General features: G+C 35.3%; 1 protein-coding gene across 12 annotated transcripts in view; it reads right to left on the bottom strand.

Moving 5' to 3' along the window:
* The window catches only part of VPS13B (vacuolar protein sorting 13 homolog B), an 843,987-nt gene that overhangs the window by 683,285 nt on the left and 138,667 nt on the right, over positions 1-22,035 (bottom strand). For all 12 annotated transcript variants that reach the window (XR_007148665.1, XM_047842688.1, XM_047842692.1 and 9 more), the window contains 3 exons: positions 19,581-19,772; positions 14,797-14,966; positions 11,599-11,793 (listed from right to left, as the gene is read on the bottom strand). Coding sequence is in view for 11 of the 12 variants with exons in the window: in XM_047842688.1 (XP_047698644.1) it covers positions 11,599-11,793; positions 14,797-14,966; positions 19,581-19,772 (557 nt within the window). In the remaining variant the exon portion in view is untranslated. The remainder of the gene's footprint in view (positions 1-11,598; positions 11,794-14,796; positions 14,967-19,580; positions 19,773-22,035) is intronic.

The raw sequence follows: 22,035 nt of genomic DNA, 5'->3' as shown, positions 1-22,035 counted from the left end.
ATTCCTATAAATCCTACTGTCAACCACGTGGCAAGAAATACAGATTGAGAAAAAAATGTTTCTAATACTTAAATGATCAACCTTAAAAATTAAGTTACCCACATCCATTCTCTTTAAAGACTTGTTCTGAGCAATACTGTATGCAAAGAATTTTTAGGCACTGTGCAATTTCAGCATTTCACATTTCCTCTAAAAGGCCCATTGTAAAAGATTCTAAACTTTACAATTACTATGCCATTTAATAAAAAACATTGTAAAACATTGCCCAACCTCCAAATATTTCTAGACTATGAATAAGGTTAATATTTTATCATATTACATTATCTGTGTCCAACTAAGAACTCTCTCAAGACACTTTCTAATATTCTACAAAATGCCCAAACAGTATAATCACAGACACTATCAGTAATTATACTCAGATGGAAACTGGGTGTAGAGGAGATCCCTGCTGGATGTTTGCAGAACTGCAAAAGACTCTGGGGAAACCATACCTTATTCTGTAATATTTTTTAAACTATTATTAAATTTGTATGCTGTTCAGAGAGACTTCTAAGAGAACATTCAGGCAAATATAATGAAAGAGGGCCTACCTACTATATCAAAAGCAATTATTTCAGGGCAGCCTAGGTGGCTCAGTATTCAGGTGAGTGTCCAAATCTTGATTTCACCTCAGGTCATCATCTCACGGTCATGAGATCAAGCCCCACATAGGGCTCCAGGCTGGGAGTGCAGCCTGCTTAAGATTCTCTCTTCCTATCTCCCTCTGTACCCCCAAAACACACTCTTTCCCTCTTTCTCCCCACAAAAATTATTCAAAATAACCAATTTCCAACTCTCTTTTTCATTTTTTAATATTTATTTATTTTGGGGAGACAGAAAAAGACAGTGCAAGCAGGGGAGGGGCAGAGAGAGAGAGGGAGACACAGAATCCGAAGCAGGCTCCAGGTTCTGAGCTGTCACGAACCCACAAAGCATGGGATCATGACCTGGGCTGAAGTTGGACACCCAACCAACTGAGCCACCCAGGCGCCCCCAACTCTCTTTTAAATTACAATAACGAAGGGTCGCCTCCGTGGCTCAGTCCGTTAAGCGTCCGACTTCCCCTCAGGTCATGATCTCACCATTCATGTGTTGGAGCCCTGTGTTGGGCTCTGTGCTGACAGCTCAGAGCCTGGAGCCTGCTTCAGCTTCGGTGCCTCCCCCTCTCTCTGCCCCTAACTCACTCGTATTCTGTCTCTGTCTCTCTCAAAAATAAATAAACATTAAAAAAATTTAGGGGCGCCTGGGTGGCGCAGTCGGTTAAGTGTCCGACTTCAGCCAGGTCACGATCTCGCGGTCCGTGAGTTCGAGCCCCGCGTCAGGCTCTGAGCTGATGGCTCAGAGCCTGGAGCCTGTTTCCGATTCTGTGTCTCCCTCTCTCTCTGCCCCTCCCCCGTTCATGCTCTGTCTCTCTCTGTCCCAAAAATAAATAAAAAGTTGGAAAAAAAATTAAAAAAAAAAAAATTTAGGGGCGCCTGGGTGGCTCAGTTGGTTAAGCATCTGACTTCAACTCAGGTCGTGATCTCATGGTTCATGAGTTTGAGCCCCGCATCGGGCTCCGTGCTGACAGCTCAGAGCCTGGAACCTGCTTTGGATTCTGTGTCTCCCTTTCTCTCCGCCCCTCCTCCATTCACGTGCGCTCTCTCTCTCTCTCTCTGTCTCTCTCAAATATAAATAGACGCTAAAAAAAAATGTTAATTACAGTAATGAAATACATAGATTTATAATACCTACTTAACTAATTTGTCCACAGCCCTTAACCAACGTTACAAAAATTTTATCTAGAAAAATGGAAACAGAGTATAAATTGAAGTTGCTTTCACCAAGGATAGTTTATATACTCAGAAACAGAGTAAAAGTACTGAACACTGCAACTAATCATCTGAACCAGCAAAAAACATATGAAGCTGTAAGTGTAAATACCAATAAAAATTTTAGCTGAAGGAAAGGTCACCTTGAATAAGATGACTTATACATCACATTAAATAAACAATTCAACATGTAGTGCCACCTTTTAAAAAATCCAATTAGAATATTAAAAATTTATCATCTATATTTTAACACTTTACAATGTCCTTGAACTAACATAAATAGAAGAAACTGTAGATTTAGAAATATAAAAAATTTCTAGTAAGTTTTTAATAAAATTACTATGCTATATTATAATTTTCAATAATAAAAGGCAAAAAGTATAAAAACACACTAACTGTAAATGACAATGAAAACATACTAATTGTAATGTAAAATAAATCATTTTTATGCTATTGTCATTTTAAGACACCCGGTACAATAGTATAACCAACATCCTAAAGATATGTCCCTTTCTTAAAGGGACAGAAAAAAAATCAAGCATTGACTTCATGATGAAACTTCATCCATAAATCTGTTGCATTTCTATACCAATAACGAAGCAACAGAAGGAAAAATTAAGGAATCAATCCCATTTACAATTGCACCAAAAACAATAAAATATCTAGAAATAAACCAAACCAAAGAAGTAAAAGACCTGTACTCTGAAAACTACACAATAATGATGAATGAAACTTAAGATGACATAAATAGAAAAATACCCAATGCTCATAGATGAAAACTAATATTGTTAAAATGTCTATACCACCCAAAGCAATCTACATATTTAATCCAATCCCTATCAAAATACTACCAGCATTTTTCACAGAGCTAGAAAAAAACAATCCTAAAATTTGTATGGAACCACAGAAGACCCCAAATAGCCAAAGCAATCGTGAAAAAGAAAAACAAAACTGGAGGCATCACAATTCTGAACTTCCAGTTATACTACAAAACTGTAGTGATCAAGACAGTGTGGCACTGTAACAAAAATACACACTTAGATCAATGGAACAAAATAGAAAACCCAGAAATGAAGCCACAACTATATGGTCAATTAATCTTTGACAAAGAAGGAAAGAAAATCCAATGGGGAAAAGTCACTTCAGCAAATGGTATTGGGAAAACTGGACATGAACATGCAGAAGAATGAAACTGGACCACTTTTTTACACCATACACAAAAATAATTCAAAATGGATTAAAGACCTAAATGTGAAACTTGAAAACATAAAAATCCTAGAAGAGAACACAAGCAGTAACCTTTTTGACATCAGCCATAGCAACTGCTTTTTAGATATGTCTCCGAAGGCAAGGGAAACAAAAGCAAAAATAAACTTTTGGGACTGCATCAAAATAAGAAACTTCTGCAGAGCAAAGGAAACAGTCAATAACACTAAAAGGCAACCTACAGAATCGGAGAAGATATTTGGAAATGACATACCCAACAGTGATTTAGTATCAAAAATATATATGGGGCGCCTGGGTGGCGCAGTCGGTTAAGCGTCCGACTTCAGCCAGGTCACGATCTTGCGGTCCGTGAGTTCGAGCCCCGCGTCGGGCTCTGGGCTGATGGCTCAGAGCCTGGAGCCAGTTTCAGATTCTGTGTCTCCCTCTCTCTCTGCCCCTCCCCCGTTCATGCTCTGTCTCTCTCTGTCCCAAAAATAAATAAACGTTGAAAAAAAAAATTAAAAAAAAATAAAAAAATAAAAAAATAAAAAAATAAAAAAATATATATAAAGAACTTACCAAACTCAACACCCAAAAACCAAATAACCCAAATAAAAAATGGGCAGAAGACATGAATATGTATGTCTTTTTCCAAAAAAGACATCCATATGGCCAACAGACACATGAAAAGATGTTCAATGTTGCTCATTATCAGAGAAATACAAATCAAAACTGTAACAAATACAAATCTCAAACCTGTTAAAATGGCTAAACTCAAGAACACAAGAAACAACAGATGCTGGCAAAAACGTGAAGAAAGGGGAACCCTCTTGCACTGTTGGTGAGAATGTAAACTGGTGCAGCCACTCTGGAAAACAGTATGGAAGTTCCTCAGAAAGTTAAAAATAGAACTACCCTACGACTCAGCAATGGCACTACTAGGTATTTACCTAAAGAATACAAAAATACTAATTCAAAGAGATACAAGCATCTCAATGTTTATATAGCAGCAGCAGCCACAACAGCCAAATGATGGAAAAAGCCCAGATACTCATGGACTAATTAATGGATAAAGATGAGGTATATACATATACACACACAATGAAGTATTACCATACAGCCATAAAAAAGAAAGAAATCCTGTCATATGCAACAACTCAGATGGACCTATAGGTTATTACACAAGTAAAATAAGTCAGAAAAAAATACCACATGCTTTCACTTCTATGTGGATTTTTTTTTTTTCAACGTTTATTTATTTTTTTGGGACAGAGAGAGACAGAGCACGAACGGGGGAGGGGCAGAGAGAGAGGGAGACACAGAATCGGAAACTGACTCCAGGCTCCGAGCCATCAGCCCAGAGCCCGACGCGGGGCTCGAACCAGAGCCCGACGCAGGGCCCGACCGCGAGATCGTGACCTGGCTGAAGTCGGACGCTTAACCGACTGCGCCACCCAGGCGCCCCACTATGTGGATTTTAAGAAAGAAAACAAATGCCCAAAGGGTAAAAAAACAGAAAGGCAAACCAAGAAACATGCTCTTAACTATAGCAAACAAATTGATGGTACCATAGTGGAGATGGGTGGGGGAATGGGTTAAATAAGTGATGGGATTAAGGAGTGTACTTGTGACGAGCACCAGGTGTTGTATGGAGTATTGAATCACTATGTTGTACACCTGAAATTAACATTACATGTATACTAACAGGAACTTAAATGAAACCTTTTTTAATATTTAAAAAATATATAAAATAGCACAGCTTCTATTCATAATCATATGCTGTGTATTTAAAATTAAACATGGAACACCTAGGTGGTTTAGTCAGCTAAGTACAACTGACTTTGGCTCAGGTCATGATCTCATAATTTGTGGTTCGAGCCCCACATCAGGCTCTGCACTGACAGTGTGGAGCCTACTTGAGATTATCTTTCTCTCCACCCCTGTCCCGGTCTCTTTCTCTCTCAAAATAAATAAATAAACTTAAAATTTTAAAACCAAAAAAATAAAAATAAATTAAATTAAATTAAACATAAAATTACAATATTATTTAGCACTCCATTTCAGGCTATATATAGAAAATAAAATCAGTGAAGTTAAGAGGTATTCACATATCATGTTTTTACCACCATTATCCATATAACCCAAAATGTGGAAATAACCCAAGTGTTCATCAATGAAAGAGTGTATTTATAAAATGTGGTACATAAATACAATGTAGTATTATTCAGACTCAAACTGTAAGCAAGTTTAAATTATGCTATGACATAGATGAATCTTAGAAACAGTATCTTAATAAAATACAACAGTTAAATGGACATTCATCATATGATTCCACTAATATGAGGTACTAAGTAATCAAATTCATAGAAACAAAGGGTAGAATGGTGGTTACCCAGGGACAGAGGAGAGAGGACTTGGAATAATTTAATAAAGTTTTAGTTTGGGTTCATGAGAAGATTCTGGCGATGGATGGTAATGACACTTGCACAATTATGAATGTAGTTACTCTCCTGAACTATACAACTAAAAATTCTGTAACTGGTAATTTTTATGTTTTTTTGTTTTCCTTTGTTTTGTTTTTTAAGTAATCTCTACTCCTAATGTGGGCCTCAAACTCACAACCCAGAGATCAAGAGTTGCATCCTCTACCGAATGAGTCAGCCAGGCACCCTGGTAATTTTATGTTAAGTGTATTTTACAAAAATAAAAAAAGTAAAACAGTAAAAAAAAAAAAAAGTTAATCCATTTACAGAAATACATTGGAATAAGCAAAAACTAAAGAAAGAAGGATTATAGTGAAAATTCTACAGAATAATGAACATTTGGGGAAGGAAAAGCCTTCAGGAGGTGGAATCAGATCTAGTTGATTAAAAACTGAACCTCAGAGCTAAAACTGCTTAGATATTAAATAAACCACTTCATTTCACATATGGGAAAGTGAGGTCCAATAAAGATAAAGGACTTCTGCAAAACTCCATATTGCCAGAACAGCAATTTGATGCTTCATTTGAGTTAGCTCATATATTAGCTCACAATTTCACTCCGCCTCCCTCCACTTCCTCTTTCCCCTCTCAAAAAAGTATGCTAGATTCTCCACTTATTCTTTTTTAATTTTTTTTAATGTTCATTTATCTTTGGCAAAGACTGACAGAAAAACACAGTACAAGTGGGGGCAGACAGAGAGGGGACCACAGAATCCAAAGCAGGCTCCAGGCTCTGAGCTGTCAGCACGGAGCCCAATACAGGGCTCGAACCCATGGACCACGAGATCATGACCTGAGCCAAAGTCTGACACTTAACCAACTGAGCCACCCAGGTGCCCCTCCACTTAATTCTTAAAGAAAAAACTTTCTCACCACTATCTCTTCTCCAACCTTTAGTAAAATTCCATTTCTCATCTTTAATCATCAAGTATCTTGACAGAGAAGCCTGTGAATGCTGCATTTTTTTTCATTGCCTACTCATTCTTTAAACCCTCTAAATCTAGTTTTTGCTCATGTATCCACTGAAACAAAAAAGCTCTGGACTGAAAATGACAATTACGTTTTTTTCTTATGGAGAGAAATTAAATATTTTCTCTTCACTTAGCCCGCTAACAATTTAACTGAGAAAATAAATGATTTTTTCATTACCCAGAATTTTTAAAATATGAATACTGTCATTCTGTCAACTACACTTTTTTAAATATAATTTATTGTCAAATTGGCTTGTCACCTACACTTTTAAAGAAACAAAATCCTTCAGAATACCTAATGAATGCTTGTAACTCAGTAACAGACAATTCAAAAATGGGCAAAAGATCCGAATAGATATTTCTCCAAAGAAGATATATCTAAATGGCCAATAAGCACATGAAAAAAAAAAAAAGTTCAACATCACTGAACATTATGAAAACATATCAAAATCAGAACGAAATACCATTTTACGACCACTAAGATGAATAAAATCAAAATAACCGACAATAACAAGTATTAGTGAAGATGTGAAGAAGTAAAAAATGTGGTGGTAGTAGAACAGGAAAAACAATTTAACAATCCTTTTGGGAAAAACGTTCTGTGGTTCCTAAGAATGTTAAAAATAGAGTTACTATTTGACCAGACAACTCCACACCTAGGTATATACCCAAAAGAAATGAAAACCTGTCTTCACACAAAAATCTACACACGGATGTTCATAACTATATTGTTCATAATAGCCAAAAACTAGAACCAACACAAATGCACATCAACAGATAATTGGATAAACAACATACAGTATATTCATATAATATTATTCTTTGACCATAAAAAAGGAATAAAATCCTGATACATGCTACAGTATGAATGAACCTTAAAAGCATTATGCTAAGTGAAAAAAGCCAGACACAAAACAGCATATGCTGTAGGATTTCTTTTATATATGTCGAGGGGGTGCCTGAATAGCTCAGTTGGTTAAGCATTGGACTCTTTGATTTTGGGCTCAGGTCAAGATCTCACGGTCATGAGATGCAGCCCCAGGTCAGGCTCTGCGCTGGGCGTGGAGCCTGCTTGAGATTCTCTATCTTCTCTCTCTCTCTCTCTCTCTCTCTCTCTCTCTCTCTCTCTCTCTCCCCCTCCCTCCCTCCTTCTCAAGAGAAGAAAAAGAAAAAGAGAAAAAGAAGAAAAAGAAAAAGAAGAAAAAGAGAAAGAGAAAGGAAAAGGAAAAGGAAAAGGAAAAGGAAAAGGAAAAGGAAAAAGAAAAAGAAAAAGAAAAAGAAAAAGAAAAAGAAAAAGAAAAAAAAGAAAAAGAAAAAGAAAAAGAGAAAGAAAAAAAGAAAAAGAAAGAGAAAATGTCCAGAATAGGCAAATACATAGAAACAGAAAGTAAGTTAGTGATTACAAGGGGTAGGAGGGGAGGAGTTAAATTTGGGATGTCTCCTGTCCACTTGTTTGTTACACCTTTATCTACTTGTTATACTTCATATATCTGAGAACAATCTTTAGCATTATTTTGTTTTCTTTATTTACATAAATGGTGCCATACCTATGTATACCATTACGCTTCCTAGGATTCCCGCCAAAAATTACACTGGAGAGAGCTATCCCTGTGAGCATATCCAGACCTCCAGTTGTATATATTTCCATATGCAAAAATTTCTCTGGGGCAGGGGTCAGCAAACCACAAGTCAAATTTCACCCAATGCCTGTTTTTGTACTGCCTACAAGCTATGAATAATTTTTACATATGAACATTCATAATCCATTTGGTGACAGGGAACACTAAGTGGGAACCCCAATGAGGTGAAATGTTACCCCAAGAAAAAGAATTCCATTCTTCTCATTAGTAAAACTGTATTATGAAAAAAGTGTACACTAAAACATTTTTACTTTCATCAACTCAAAATCTGTGGAAATTTGTTCTCTTATTATTTAAGTATTATATAAGATACTAAATTTTGTATCTTGGTCCACAAAGTCTAAAATAGTTACTGTCTGATCTTTTAAAGAAAAGTTTGTTGACCCTTGCTTTAGGATAGACATTGAAAATTGGAATGGTTGGGTATGAGGCAGATTTTTTTCAAATTAGATCCTGAAGAAGTACTCTCCAAAATGATACCAATTTATACACTTACCAGACATGTATAAAAGCACCATTTCTCCAAACCCCCATAGAATACTATTTTGTTGAGGTTGAAAATTACCAAATCTACAAACTCCAAGGGTTTTGATTCTACTATAATTTCTTTGATCTCCTGAAGCATCTGCCATAGCTGATCCTTATGAGTAACAAGGCCTAAAATTTATATATTATTGTAGTTTATAGGGTGCTTTCATGAAGTTACTTTCTTCATGTTTCAATCATCAGATGCTTTGCAATGTCCTTGCTACTTGATGCTACACACACACACACACACACACACACACACACACACACACACACACACATATTTAAAGGATGGGTTTAGCAGTTAAACAGAGAGGACTTGATAAGACATACAAAAGTAAGTTCCATCTGCGAGTTTTCTTCACACATCCATGCGAACTCTCCCAATTAAAAAATTTAATTATAGGGGCGACTGGGTGGCTAAGTCAGTTAAGTGACTGACTTCAGCTTAAGACATGATCTCACAGTTCATGGGTTTGAGCCCCAGCACTCTGTGCTGACAGCTCAGAGCCTAGAGCCTGCTTAGGATTCTGTGTCTCCCTCTCTCTCTGCCTTTCCTCTGCTCGCAGTCTGTCTCTCTCAAAAATATTTTAAATAAACATTTAAAAAAATTTTAAGAAAAAAATAAAAATAAATTTAATTACATTAAATTGATGCTACACACCATTTCACCACAGTCACTATAGTCAAATTTAGGTATACAAAAGTAAAACTTGAGCATTTAAGTATTTAACTGAAAATTACTTAAGGCCTAAAATGCCACACACATGAAAAAAACATTTAAAACCTCTACTATAATATTTTAGCACTATAATAGGAAAATTTATCTTTGGAAACCTTCTCAAAGGTTATAGTAATTATGCCAAGTAACATGAACTGCTATAAACTTTACAACAAATCAGTATTTTGAGTCAGTTCCAAACAGTCCAAATAAAAACTAAAACTCTCTATACCAAACCCTGAACATTTAAAAATGTACCAGGCCACTGAACAAGCACCCAAAATACAATAACATATTCAAGACTCAAGGCTTTATATTTTAAAGTATTCAATATTCTTAATGTCAATGACGAGTTTTTCTACATATAATATTCTTGCTCTGCCCAACAACAAACTTCCTGGAATACTTAACTTACCCATTATAGATAGCTCTAGTCAAATTAACCAAAATATAAAAGACAACTTTTATGTGTAAAAGCAAAAGACCTTTTCCCAAAACATAAATTTATCTAGATTATACTAGAATTAAGTGAGCTTTTAACTTATTAACAACAGTAGTAGTAAACAACAATCCCAGTAGCTTTTATGTCAGTATGGAGGACAACCACATTGGTGACCATTGGCTTTGGTGACCATTCTCCTAAAGGATGGGACATGCCTTATTCATCTTTAATGCTGAGTGTCTGCACTATGTAAAGAACTTAATATTTACCAAATTCATGAACCCTACGTAAGCAGAATACCTTGGAAAGGTTAGTGAACTGCCTAAAATTAGTCCTGTTTCAACAAAACAAGGCAAATATTCTGAACATTATAATCTGATATTCAAGTCATAAAAATATTTGGAAAAATACACTTGAGTGAACTACAAGAATGAATAAAAAAGCACAAATATAAAATATTACCTATATATCTAGCTTTTAAAAATACTTTCTGCTACTCTCCACATGACATAAAACACTGTGATAAATAATTCCAATAATGGCTCCTATGAATCACACTTTCCTGTGTCCACACGCCTTTGAAAGAGGGTCACTCTCATCAAGGGAGTAGAGTCGCCACCATCTTCTTAAAAATGGGCTTCACATGGACTTCTAGGAAATCACGTTATTCTACTCTACACGGTTTGAAAACAAATTTCAACATCTTAAACTAGAGGTGATCTAAAACTGTTACATTTATATTGATTTCTTTATGCCCTACAAATATGTAAATATTTTAAAACTTTGAAACATGGAACAATAAAGCATAAACCAATAAAATCAGGAATATGCTTTTGGAGTTCTCTAATTTTGGAGTCCTTTACATGAAATTTAGTGCATCTAGTACTTATGCTTGAATTCAAGTTTGTATAGTTTGCTTTAGTCCATAAAAGAATTTGATTAGATATATGTTGTCTCTACTTAAACTATACATCTGTGTTTGCTTAGCAAAACTACTTATTACTCAACATTTGGGTTTATTTATGTACCTATACTGGAATGCATTATTTATGCATTATGCCTCCCAATAATTTCTGTAACTTGATTTAAAGCATTAAGCTTTCTCCTTTTGTGTCAAGAAATTAACATCAATTCAATAAGAGGAAAGTAACAAAAAAACAAATGTGCTAATCCTTTATAAAGCATTATCTCACATAAATGCTCCCCTCAAAGAAATCATAAGTTTTTTAAAACATACCTATAAAATGGGGTGCCTGGGTGGCTCAGTTGGTTAAGCATCCGGCTCAGGTTGTGATCTCACAGTTTGTGAGTTCAAGACTCAAGTCAGGCTCTGTGCTGACAGCTCAGAGCCTGGAGCCTGCTTCAGATTCTGTGTCTAGACTCTCTCTGCCCCTCCCCTACTTGTGTTCTGTCTCTCTCTCAAAACAAATAAATAAATATAAAAAAATTTTTTTAAAAATCCCTATAAACTAAGTGGTCCTTCACACTAATAATTACCATCAGTGACATACAAAATCTTCAAAAATCATAATTAACATTATCTTATAAACATCAAGCCATTAATCCCAAATAAATGAAGAAGTAACTTCAAAAGAGGTACACTTTTATTTAATTATGTTGAATAATGAATATTATATATCATTTAAATCTCATCTTATGGGATACTAACTCTGAAGTTACAACTCCAGGAAAAAAGCTATTTAATTAATTCTCCGAGAGCCAAAGAGGTACTAATAAACAAAATTCACTTTTCCTACCTTAAGGTAGCAGTGTGCATAGCAATAATGAAGCAAATTATCAGATGGCTGAGTAAGATTGCTGACCACATGCACCAACTGTTCAGCATACATTGGCACAGAATGTTCCAGATTAATTTTATCCACCAGTATCTGAATGGATGGCAAAGGCCGAAGAGACTGGAAGTTTGTAGTATTCATGAAGTTACTTGAGTTCTAGAAAATAACAGAGTTCAATTTATATTTCAGGAAAACAGTGATTGGCATGCAATCCCCTCTATATAAGTCTCAGACTAGCATTTTTTGCAGTGTTATCAATCTACAAAATGATGACTTTCTGTGGGACTCTTTTACCATAACCAAATATAAACATCTTCTACATATTTTTAAGTATGTCCTAGATTTCAAAAAATGTGTATTTATTGTAAAATTATTACTAACCATTTAGCTAAACTTTTTATTTTTCAATCAACTGGAAGAGTTCATTATGTGTGCTTCAGCACATTTAAAGCTATTTTCCTATGCCCGACCATTCCTAAATATTGTCCTAGGTATCTCAGAGCCAGCCACCATTTGTCTTCTTGTCCTTTATTCATATTTAGATGACTAAGAAACCAAGAAGACTACTCACACAAGAAGTAAAATTTGCAGGATGGAAAAATCCCTGATCCATATCTACTAAAAATACATGCTAAAGGCTCATAAAATCCTAAGAATTTTGCATTAGTCTTGGTACTTTCAGTGTTACAGAACCTTTCCAAGCTTCCAAATAAATGCAGGTAGGTTGCAAGATGTCCAGAGTATGAACCCTGATTAGCAAGCAACCCCTTCGGGTCTTAGAAATAACTTAGTCCCCTAAAATGCCATACTGTCATTCTCAAAAAGGTACAGTATGACCTTCCATCCAGACGTACATGAAAATACATGTGACAAGAGTAGCTTCACAGTTTTGCCTGTCTTTCATTGTCACAATAATTGGGGAGCAATACTAGGATTTAGCAGGCACTGGCTAAAGATGGTAAATGCTAATGCAATACTTATCAACTCCAAAAAGCCAACAGTGCCATTACTCACAAACACTGTGCCTAAAAGTGACTAAGTTGAACATGGTTGAACATGCTTTTCTATTAGTAATTTTTAAATGACACTTATTAAGAAATTACTTTTCCAAGTGATTTTATTTTGGATTACTGAGGTATGACATATGGTAAAGCATACAAACATTAAGTGAAGAGCTCAACAAAATTTTACATCTGTAACCACCACCCATTTCAAGCATTCTAGAACGCTCTCCTATATCCCTTCCCAGGCAACATATTGGATCGCCACCAGAGGTAGCCAATACTCACTCTCATTACAATCACCACAGATTAGTTTTACCTATTCTTGAACTTTATGGAATCATACAGTACATACTTATTACTGCCTGCTTTCATTCAACATACCATCTATAAGAATTATCTATGTTGTTCTATTCTTGACGTTAACACTTATTATGAAATAACCATTTCTAAAAATGTTTCTTGGTCTTAAGCTCTACAATTTTCCAGTATTAGATTAGCCATACTGTTTTTCCTTGGATTTGCATTTAAATGATACATCTTTTTCCATCCCATTATTTCTAACTTGTGCTATAGTTTTCACTTCCAGAATGTTTTGGTTCTTTTTTTATGGATCGAGGTCTCTTCTGAAACCTTCTACCTTTTTGTCTCTTTCTTGAACTCATTAACCATAGTTGTTTTGAAGTTCATGTCTAATATTAATACACTTTTTCTCCACTGACATTTTCCCCAGACAGTCTCTTTACCCGGCAATACAAATGCCAGTGGATGACAGGGCACAGATACACAAAATGAAACTACTGTATAATAGGCAACTGACTTCCTGTCATACTTCCACAAATTCTTCTCAGAGTTAGGATACTTTTTCCTTCTATCATTATCATTATGTAGATATCAAAAGAAATATATCCAAAAGAATAAAAATAACAAATAACAGCTTATTATGTATATGGCAAATGCAGAAAGCAATACATTGTGTATGGCCTAAAACAAATATTAATCATCCAGGAAGTCCTCATTGACAACAACAATAGTAATTACTATTGTGTTCTTAATATGTGCAAAATCATTCATGTGCATTATCTCATTTATTATTAAAAATAATTCTAAGAGCTAGGTACTGTAAGGGAATACCTCTGTGCCACCCTGACAATCTTCCACAAATCTATGTAGACCACACAAAGGCAAGATGCAACCAAAGCAGACCTAAGCCTTGGTAGAACATCCCATGACTCTCAGACCATGAGAAGATAGGTGGTCTTGCAAAGAATTTTTTTTATTTTTTCTAATGTTTATTCAATTTTGAGAGAGACAGACCATGAGCAGGGGAGGGGCAGAGAAAGACAGACACAGAATCTGAAGCAGGCTCCAGGCTCTGAGCTGTCAGCATAGCCCGATGCAAGGCTCGAGCCCACGGACTGTGAGATCATGACCTGAGCCACAGTTGGGACACCCAATCAACTGGTCCAGTCTTGCAAAGATCTTCTAAAAAACCACTTCTCACCTTCTTCTCTTGAGGGAGACTGCTAGTAGCATCCCTCATTCAGGTGAGACACAGAGTTTCCACTTACCCCTCTCAGGGTACAGCTGTAGCTACACAACTGCTTAGATGAAGTGTGGAATTGAACTCTTGACAACAGGGTACCCTACCATGTGTGCTGCATGTCATTTTGGCCCTCTGGTTTCAAGGTCATCCTGAAAGGGACACGGCAAGCTGACACCATTAATGATTTGTTTTTGCTGTCTATATGTAAGTAATAAACCATCTGAATCTACCTAGGCTTGTTGCTTCTTTACTAGCTAGCTGAATCTGTCAGCCCACCTGAAAAATGTTTTTTTTGTTGTTGTTTTTCAGAAATAAGTTTAGAAATAAAAGCAAGGTGTCATAGTTTGTATGTGGACTGACCTCTAGACCCATGCTCTTCAACATTTCTTTATACAGCCTTAGCTTGAGATTTAAAAATATGCATATACACATGCATATACATATACACACACACAACTTTCTAAGAATTAACAATCATAGTTACATTGCTTTAACATCACCATGGCTAAGTATATAAGCACATATTCTTTTACTCAATCACCTTCCTTACAATAGCATAGGACCTACAAATATACATATATGAGGAAAAAAGTAGTAAACTCCAAAATATACCTTTTCTCCCATAATGACAGGCAACAAATGATCCAACAAGTTGAATTCAGCCATGAAAATAGTACAGGTACATTTGAGGAGAGTAATACTTGTATGTCGGGTAGGAATATATTCCTCCAAAGATGCCACTTCTTCAGGATTCAGTGTGGTTTCATTTTCATCCTTAATATCTAAAATGAAATAATACAAATATAATAAAAAATTATTTTAAATAGTTTTTTTAAATGATTAATTAACTGGTTCCCAAATTTTAAGGTCAAATTGTATTTTTCTTTTCAACAATGAAACAGTTGAAAAATAATGTTAACTTTAACAAATACAAGTTACATTACTATAGAATATAAATTTATGTCTTTACTATATAAAAATTTACATATTTTATTTTAAGATATTTTTAATATTTTAAAGAAATTTTTAATCTCTTTTGTTAAAAGAATAACAGCTTCTGTTCGTTAAAACACCATTAAGATATGGGGCGCCTGGGTGGCTCAGTCGGTTAAGCGGCCGACTTCGGCTCAGGTCACGATCTCACGGTCCGTGAGTTCAAGCCCCGCATCAGGCTCTGGGCTGATGGCTCAGAGCCTGGAGCCTGCTTCCGATTCTGTGTCTCCCTCTCTCTCTGCCCCTCCCCCGTTCATGCTCTGTCTCTCTCTGTCTCAAAAATAAATAAAAAACATTAAAAAAAAAATTAAAAAAAAAAAAACACCATTAAGATAATGCAAAAGCAAGCCACAAACAGGGAGAAGATATTTGCTGTAGATAGATAGATGGACTCAGAGCGTACTATCAAAGGACTCAGAGCATACTAAAAACTGTTTAATGCAAAACCACATAAAAATCATCAATGAACAATTCAATAGAAAAATAGGTGAAAAAAACATCGAACAAGCAAAAGATAATATATCCAAATGGACAAAAATTCTATCAAAAGCTAGATAATATCATCAATTATCAGATAAATGCAAATGTAATAGCATTACAGACCCATTAGAATGGTTAAAATGAGAAAGACTACTACTAAGTGCTGGCAAGCATGCAGCAAACTTTTTACATAGCCACATAGCAAATATTTTATGTTTGTGGGCCATATAGTGTGTCACAACTACTCAACTCTGCCACTGTAGCACAAAAGCAGCCACAGACAATACATAACTGAATGAGCAGGATTATGTCTTAATAAAACTTTACCTATAGAAACTGAATATTAAATTTCACATAGAGTTCATGCATCATAAAGTGTAATTCTTTTTTTTCCCAACCATTTAAAACACAAAATCCATTATCAGCTCATCTGTTGCACAAAAAGAGGCAGTAAGTCATAGTTTGCCAGCCTCCAATCAAGAGCAATTAAAACTCTTCAAACCGCTGATAAGAGCATAAAGTGGTTTAACCACTTGGGAAAACAGTTTGGAATTATCTTCTAAAAGTGAACATATGCAATCCTTTTACCTAAGTGATTCCACTCTTCCATGCCCAAAGGTACACATTTACCAAAAGGCATGTACTAGAATTTTTGTGGCATCACTATCATAATAACCAAAAACTAGAAACTACTCACCAACATAATGGATAATTAAGTTATAGTATATTCATATAAAGGGATACTATATAACAATGAAATGAATCTCATAATTTAAGCTCAAGCCAGTGACAAAAGATACATACTGTGTGATTCCATTTACATGAATTATAAAATAAGCAAAATAACTAAATCCATGTTAGAAGTAAGGAGAATGAATGGTTTCCCTTGGGATCAGAGGAGTAACCAGAGGAGAGCACAAAGGGGACTTCTGAAGTGCTGCTAAATCACCATTTCTCGAACAGTTACACAAATGTGGTTAAGTCTGCAAAATTCACAGAACTATACCCCTACACATTAATAGTTTAAAAATGGAGAATTAAGTACTTAAGATTAAATACATATGCACTCATATCAAGTAGCTCTTACTTTGCACAGTTCTGATATGTATGAATGAATTTGTTATCTTGTTTTAGTTAAAAATGCCAGTTCCCCCCCCAAAAAATAGTTCAAGTATCAGTTACCACAGTATAATAACTACTTAAAGTACAAGACTTACTACTAGTTCTTCTTTCCATAAATCATAACATAAAGAAAAAATGTGCATCATGATCAGTGATCAATCATGTCACTTCTTTCAAAGTCTGTCAGGTTTGGTTACTGGTATCTCATACCTGTTATTTAACTATGTATAGACAGCAAAGCATGTAGTTGTATTGCCTCCTTGTTTACCAGTGATAAACCTATGTGACATTTTGCAAAAATGTATAATTTAAACAGAACTGCCAATCAAAGATGAAAGTGCAGCAAAGAAACATACTGGTAACATACAAGGAGTTAGGGAAGAAACAGGTGACTGTGGGAATATCAACAGCATATCATCGGAAAGACTCTTGCTATGTAGCTAGGGGAACTTAGTGAAGAAAAACTGATGTTGATGAAGAAAGTGGTTGTGATAAAAAGAATGAAGGTATCTGAAGATGTCTCAGAAGATACCCCAAACAAAACACTTCCCATTAAAGGAACTCTCAGAGGTGTTCACAACATTGAAAGTGTACAGGAATCTAATCCAAACTTGGAAGTGTAACAATCTGCTAAAATACAGGAAAGATGATTACTCTATATTCTAAATTCTATGACAAGACAAGCACCATTTAAACTACTCTTTTTTTTTTACAAAGAAATAAAACTCTTTCTTACTATTCTCTTACTATTCTCTTTCCATTTTTTTTCATTTCTATACATTTATACCAAGAGAGGTTTTCGTGTTTTGACAGAAATATCCAAAAGTGTGAAACAATTTCAATTTGTGCATACACACACACAATCATGTTTTTGAGATGATAAACGGCTTCAGATAAAAATTCATGTTATATATACATGTGTGTGTGTATGTGTGTAGGGCATAATTCCACTGTAGAAGAAACTGCTAATTACAACCTTTCTTTTAGCAACAAAACCCTCTGAACTTTAGTATTGAAACTCCCAGAAACTATACTTTCCAGCCTCCCCTGCCGTTAGCTATAGGGACATGTTACTAAGTTTTGGTCAATGGGTGACAGAGCCATATTATGAAATGAAACTACATACCTACCATTTTCTCTTGTTCCCCCTTTCCTGTTGATTCAAATTCAATATTGTAATGGTGGGCCAACACTTACCATATAGAGGAGATGTGTCTCAGAGAATGGTAGAAAAACAAGACAGAAGGAATTCTGGGTCTAAGACAACCTCCTGGAACAGTTACCCTAATCCACTAGAGCACCTACCAGCTTGGACTCTTACATGAGAAAAACAAAGTATGTACTAATTTTTATGCAAACCTAAGTTTTCATTTCTCTGGGATAAAAGCTCAAGAGTACAGCTGCTAGGCTATACAGTAGTTGCATGTTTAGTTTTTAAAAGAAACTGCCAAACTGTTTTTAGAAGTGGTTCTATATTATAAATTCCCATCGGGGATGAATGAGTGATCCAGTTTCTTCACATTCTCCCTGACATCTCCCAGTACTATCACTGTTTTTTATTTTAACCATTCTATACATACTATCCTAACACTTCTAAGAGTGCCTGTAATGGAGTAGGCATTCAAGCAAGGTGCAAGAAATGAATGCATAAACATGTCAAGCACTTAACTATGCACTAGGCACTGTGTTATATGCTATTACATGCACTAAACTTTAAAAGTTGGTCCTATTAGTGTAACATTTAGAATAACAGTAAATTGCAATGACAAAAATCAAATAAAGAAGTTCAAACAACAGCAAAAGTTTATTTCTTTAACACAACAATCTGAGTCTAAGGGACCAAGAGTTGACATAGTGATACCATGCTACCAAAGACCTAGGTTGATCCCACCTTGTTCTGTCATCCCAGAATGCAGCTTTCATCTCAGGGTCTAAGCTAGCAGCTCCAGCTCCTGCCATTTTAATTTTTTCCAGCCAGAAGGAAGGGGTAAAGGAAAAAAGGCAGGCTTGTACTTTTCCTTTTAAAGTCATGGCCCAAAAACTCACATAAACTTCTGCTCCTATCCTGGTAGCCAGAACCTTGAGGCATAGGACTATACTTGGGATATATGGATATATCATCTTTATTTTTATCATAAAAATTTCTATCACAGAAACTTCTTTTACCATAAAATAAGAGGATAATGGATACTGGGGAGACAATTTAACCATCTCTGTCACAATAATTAAACTCATTAGAAAGACAGAGAAATGGAAAAATCAGTAATGTTCCTTAAATTCCCTAAGGTAAGAAGGAGTCAGAATTCAAACCATGTCTAACCCCACAAAGGTCCTTTACTATGCTATTATGTCCTACTCTCGAGTGCTGTATTTTAGGAAACTATGATACCTTCATGCCATGTAGAAGAAATTAGGTGTACAGCAAATTCTTTTTTACCAGTAAGACCTCAGTCTCCTTAAATGCTACATTTGTACATTTAGAGTCCATCTTCATGTCTGTTCCTTAGAATCCAATTAAGGGAAGAAAATTATATTTCAGGAATATATACTGGAAAGAGTACCAAAAAGGTGTGGCAATGAAATACGGACAAATACTGGCAAATAAAGTACTTATACAATTTCCAAATCTTGACCTCTCCCATAACTTCTACACACATGTATATTCTTTAAATTAACTAAATCCATGAAAATCAAATAGGCAAACTACCTAAAAAGCGTAATTTAGCAAAAATAGAACAAATTGGATTATAAAATCATTCAAACCAACTACCAGGAGATTTAAAATTAAGCCAAAAACCAACCTGGTTTTAGTCCACTGTACGGTTCATATTCATGTTCCAATGCACAAACAATCATTTTCAAAATTCGATGCACTGCACTACTATCCAAACGAAAGTCTAGAGGACCTATAACAAGGCTTTTGGTAGACTTCTCCTGAACTACTCCCATATCTTCACTTTTCCCTGAAGAAAAGTCTTGTTGATTTGCAGAACCTATAAAAAGCCAAATCTTACATCAATATTTTAAGCAATCAGATATACCAATTTAAATATTACTCTTTTCTTATCTTTTTAGCTTATAGCTTAATGCCTTAAAACCAATTCTTCATTGGCTGAATACATGGAACACTGACCATATATATTTTTCTCCATACCGATGGGACAGTATTACCGTCCAAAAAAAATTGATTCAGATAAAAACTATCCCTGTAATCTGTTTAATATTACAAGAAGTGCTATAAAACTCGAACAATCATTCTTAGAAAACTATTCTCTAAAATCGAACTGGCTAATATCCAATAATTCTATACACAATACTATTACGTTGACTGGAAAACATGAGCGGAGGAAGTTGCATTTTACTCTTTTGGAAGTTTCACTGAAAAATAGATTATTTACAATTACATGTTCACAAGGTACTGTGAGAGTTATATAGTTGACCATGGAAGTGAACTAGAGGTACTACCTGCTTTAAACTTTTTCCAGAATAAAATTATTATGGCCATGATTCATAGTGCAGAACCCAAGTTCTTCAATCCCTTATCTCCCCATATATTGAGGAGGAACCAGAGGCTATCTTCTAAGAAAAATCTTGGCTCTACCTACAAGTATTTCTCCTTAACATGCACACTCCTTATACTAGAGATTCAGTTTTATTTTTCAATGTTTATTTATTTTTGGGACAGAGAGAGACAGAGCATGAACGGGGGAGGGGTAGAGAGAGAGGGAGACACAGAATCGGAAACAGGCTCCAGGCTCCGAGCCATCAGCCCAGAGCCTGACGCGGGGCTCGAACTCATGGACCGCGAGATCGTGACCTGGCTGAAGTCGGACGCTTAACCGACTGCGCCACCCAGGCGCCCCGAGATTCAGTTTTAATACATAAACCATCTGTTATAAGTGACAACATACGGTAGTTTATAAATCTTTTTTTTTTTTAATGTTTATTTCTGAGAGAGCGAGAGAGAGAAAGAGCACAAGCGGGGGAGGGGCAAAGAGAGAAGGAGATACAGAATCCAAAGGAGCCTCCAGGCTCTGAGCTGTGATGCTGACACAGACCCTGATGCAGGGCTCCAACCCACAAGCCGTGAGATCACGACCTGAGCCAAAGCCAGACGCTTAACCACCAGCCACCCAGTAATTTATAATTCTTAAGCCATTCTTAGTTTATTCAAACAAAAATAGGAAAGTAAGGCTTCCCAGCACTAATACCTTTAGAATCTAGAAAGGCCCTATTAAACACAAAAGTTATGTATCTACACCTTCCAATAACTTTTTCAAGAATACATTTCTGTAATTTTAAACAAAGGAGTTCAGTTCAATCTTTAGTCTCAGTGCCACAGACAAAAAAGAAAAAATTAATTTTTATTTTTTAAATTTTAATTTTTAATTAATTTTAAATTTTTAATTAATTTTAATTTAATTTAAAAATTAAATTAATTAAAATTTTTAAAAAATTAATTAAATTTTTAATTAATTTTAAAATTTTTAATTATAAAAAATTAATATATTAAGGTGGACCACACACAGACTTAACTAAAATCAAATAAAACATACAAAGTTAATCTTATACATGATACACATATATAATATATATATACATAATAAAAATATAAATGCATATAGACAAATAATACTGAGTCACATTAGAAATTAGGTAGAAGGGCACCAGGATGGCTCAATCAGTTGAACATCCAACTTCAGCTAAGATCATGATCTCACACATTAATGGATTCAAGCCCCACATCAGGCTTTGCGCTGACAGCTCAGAGCCTGTTTCAGATTCTGTCTCTCTCTCTGCTCCTCCCCCATTAGCACTCTCAAAGTTAAATATTAAACATTTCTCTCAAAAATAAACATTAAAAAAAATTTTTTTAATTAGGAATAAATAACATGCCATTCACATAAAGAATCACTGCCTTCCAGAGCTGAGCCAGGCAAACCTGTTAGGAAGGATAACTTGAAGACAACAAAAAAAAATTTGGTTATAAATCACAATATACAAAATCACAGAAAATGTTCTGCGTTGAGTTCCATAAGGGCTATCAGGCTTCCTAAATGAACTTAATATTATCAGAAGACCCTTTTTTTAGTCATCAAATTGTCTCTAAAGTAATAGAAGCCCATAAGCATCTTTTTTCCAGGTAATTCAACTTGATTCCAAGGCAGTTTAAATTTAGATGCCAGTGTCTTGTCTGAAATGTAAAACTGCAACAGGCTTTTTGCTAAATCTTTTCAGCAAGGTATTTACTGAACC

This window comes from Prionailurus viverrinus, chromosome F2 (assembly GCF_022837055.1).
Source record: "Prionailurus viverrinus isolate Anna chromosome F2, UM_Priviv_1.0, whole genome shotgun sequence".
NCBI lineage: Eukaryota > Metazoa > Chordata > Mammalia > Carnivora > Felidae > Prionailurus > Prionailurus viverrinus.
Note: the sequence above shows the minus strand (reverse complement) of the source record. Positions and strands in the feature narration are given on the sequence as shown.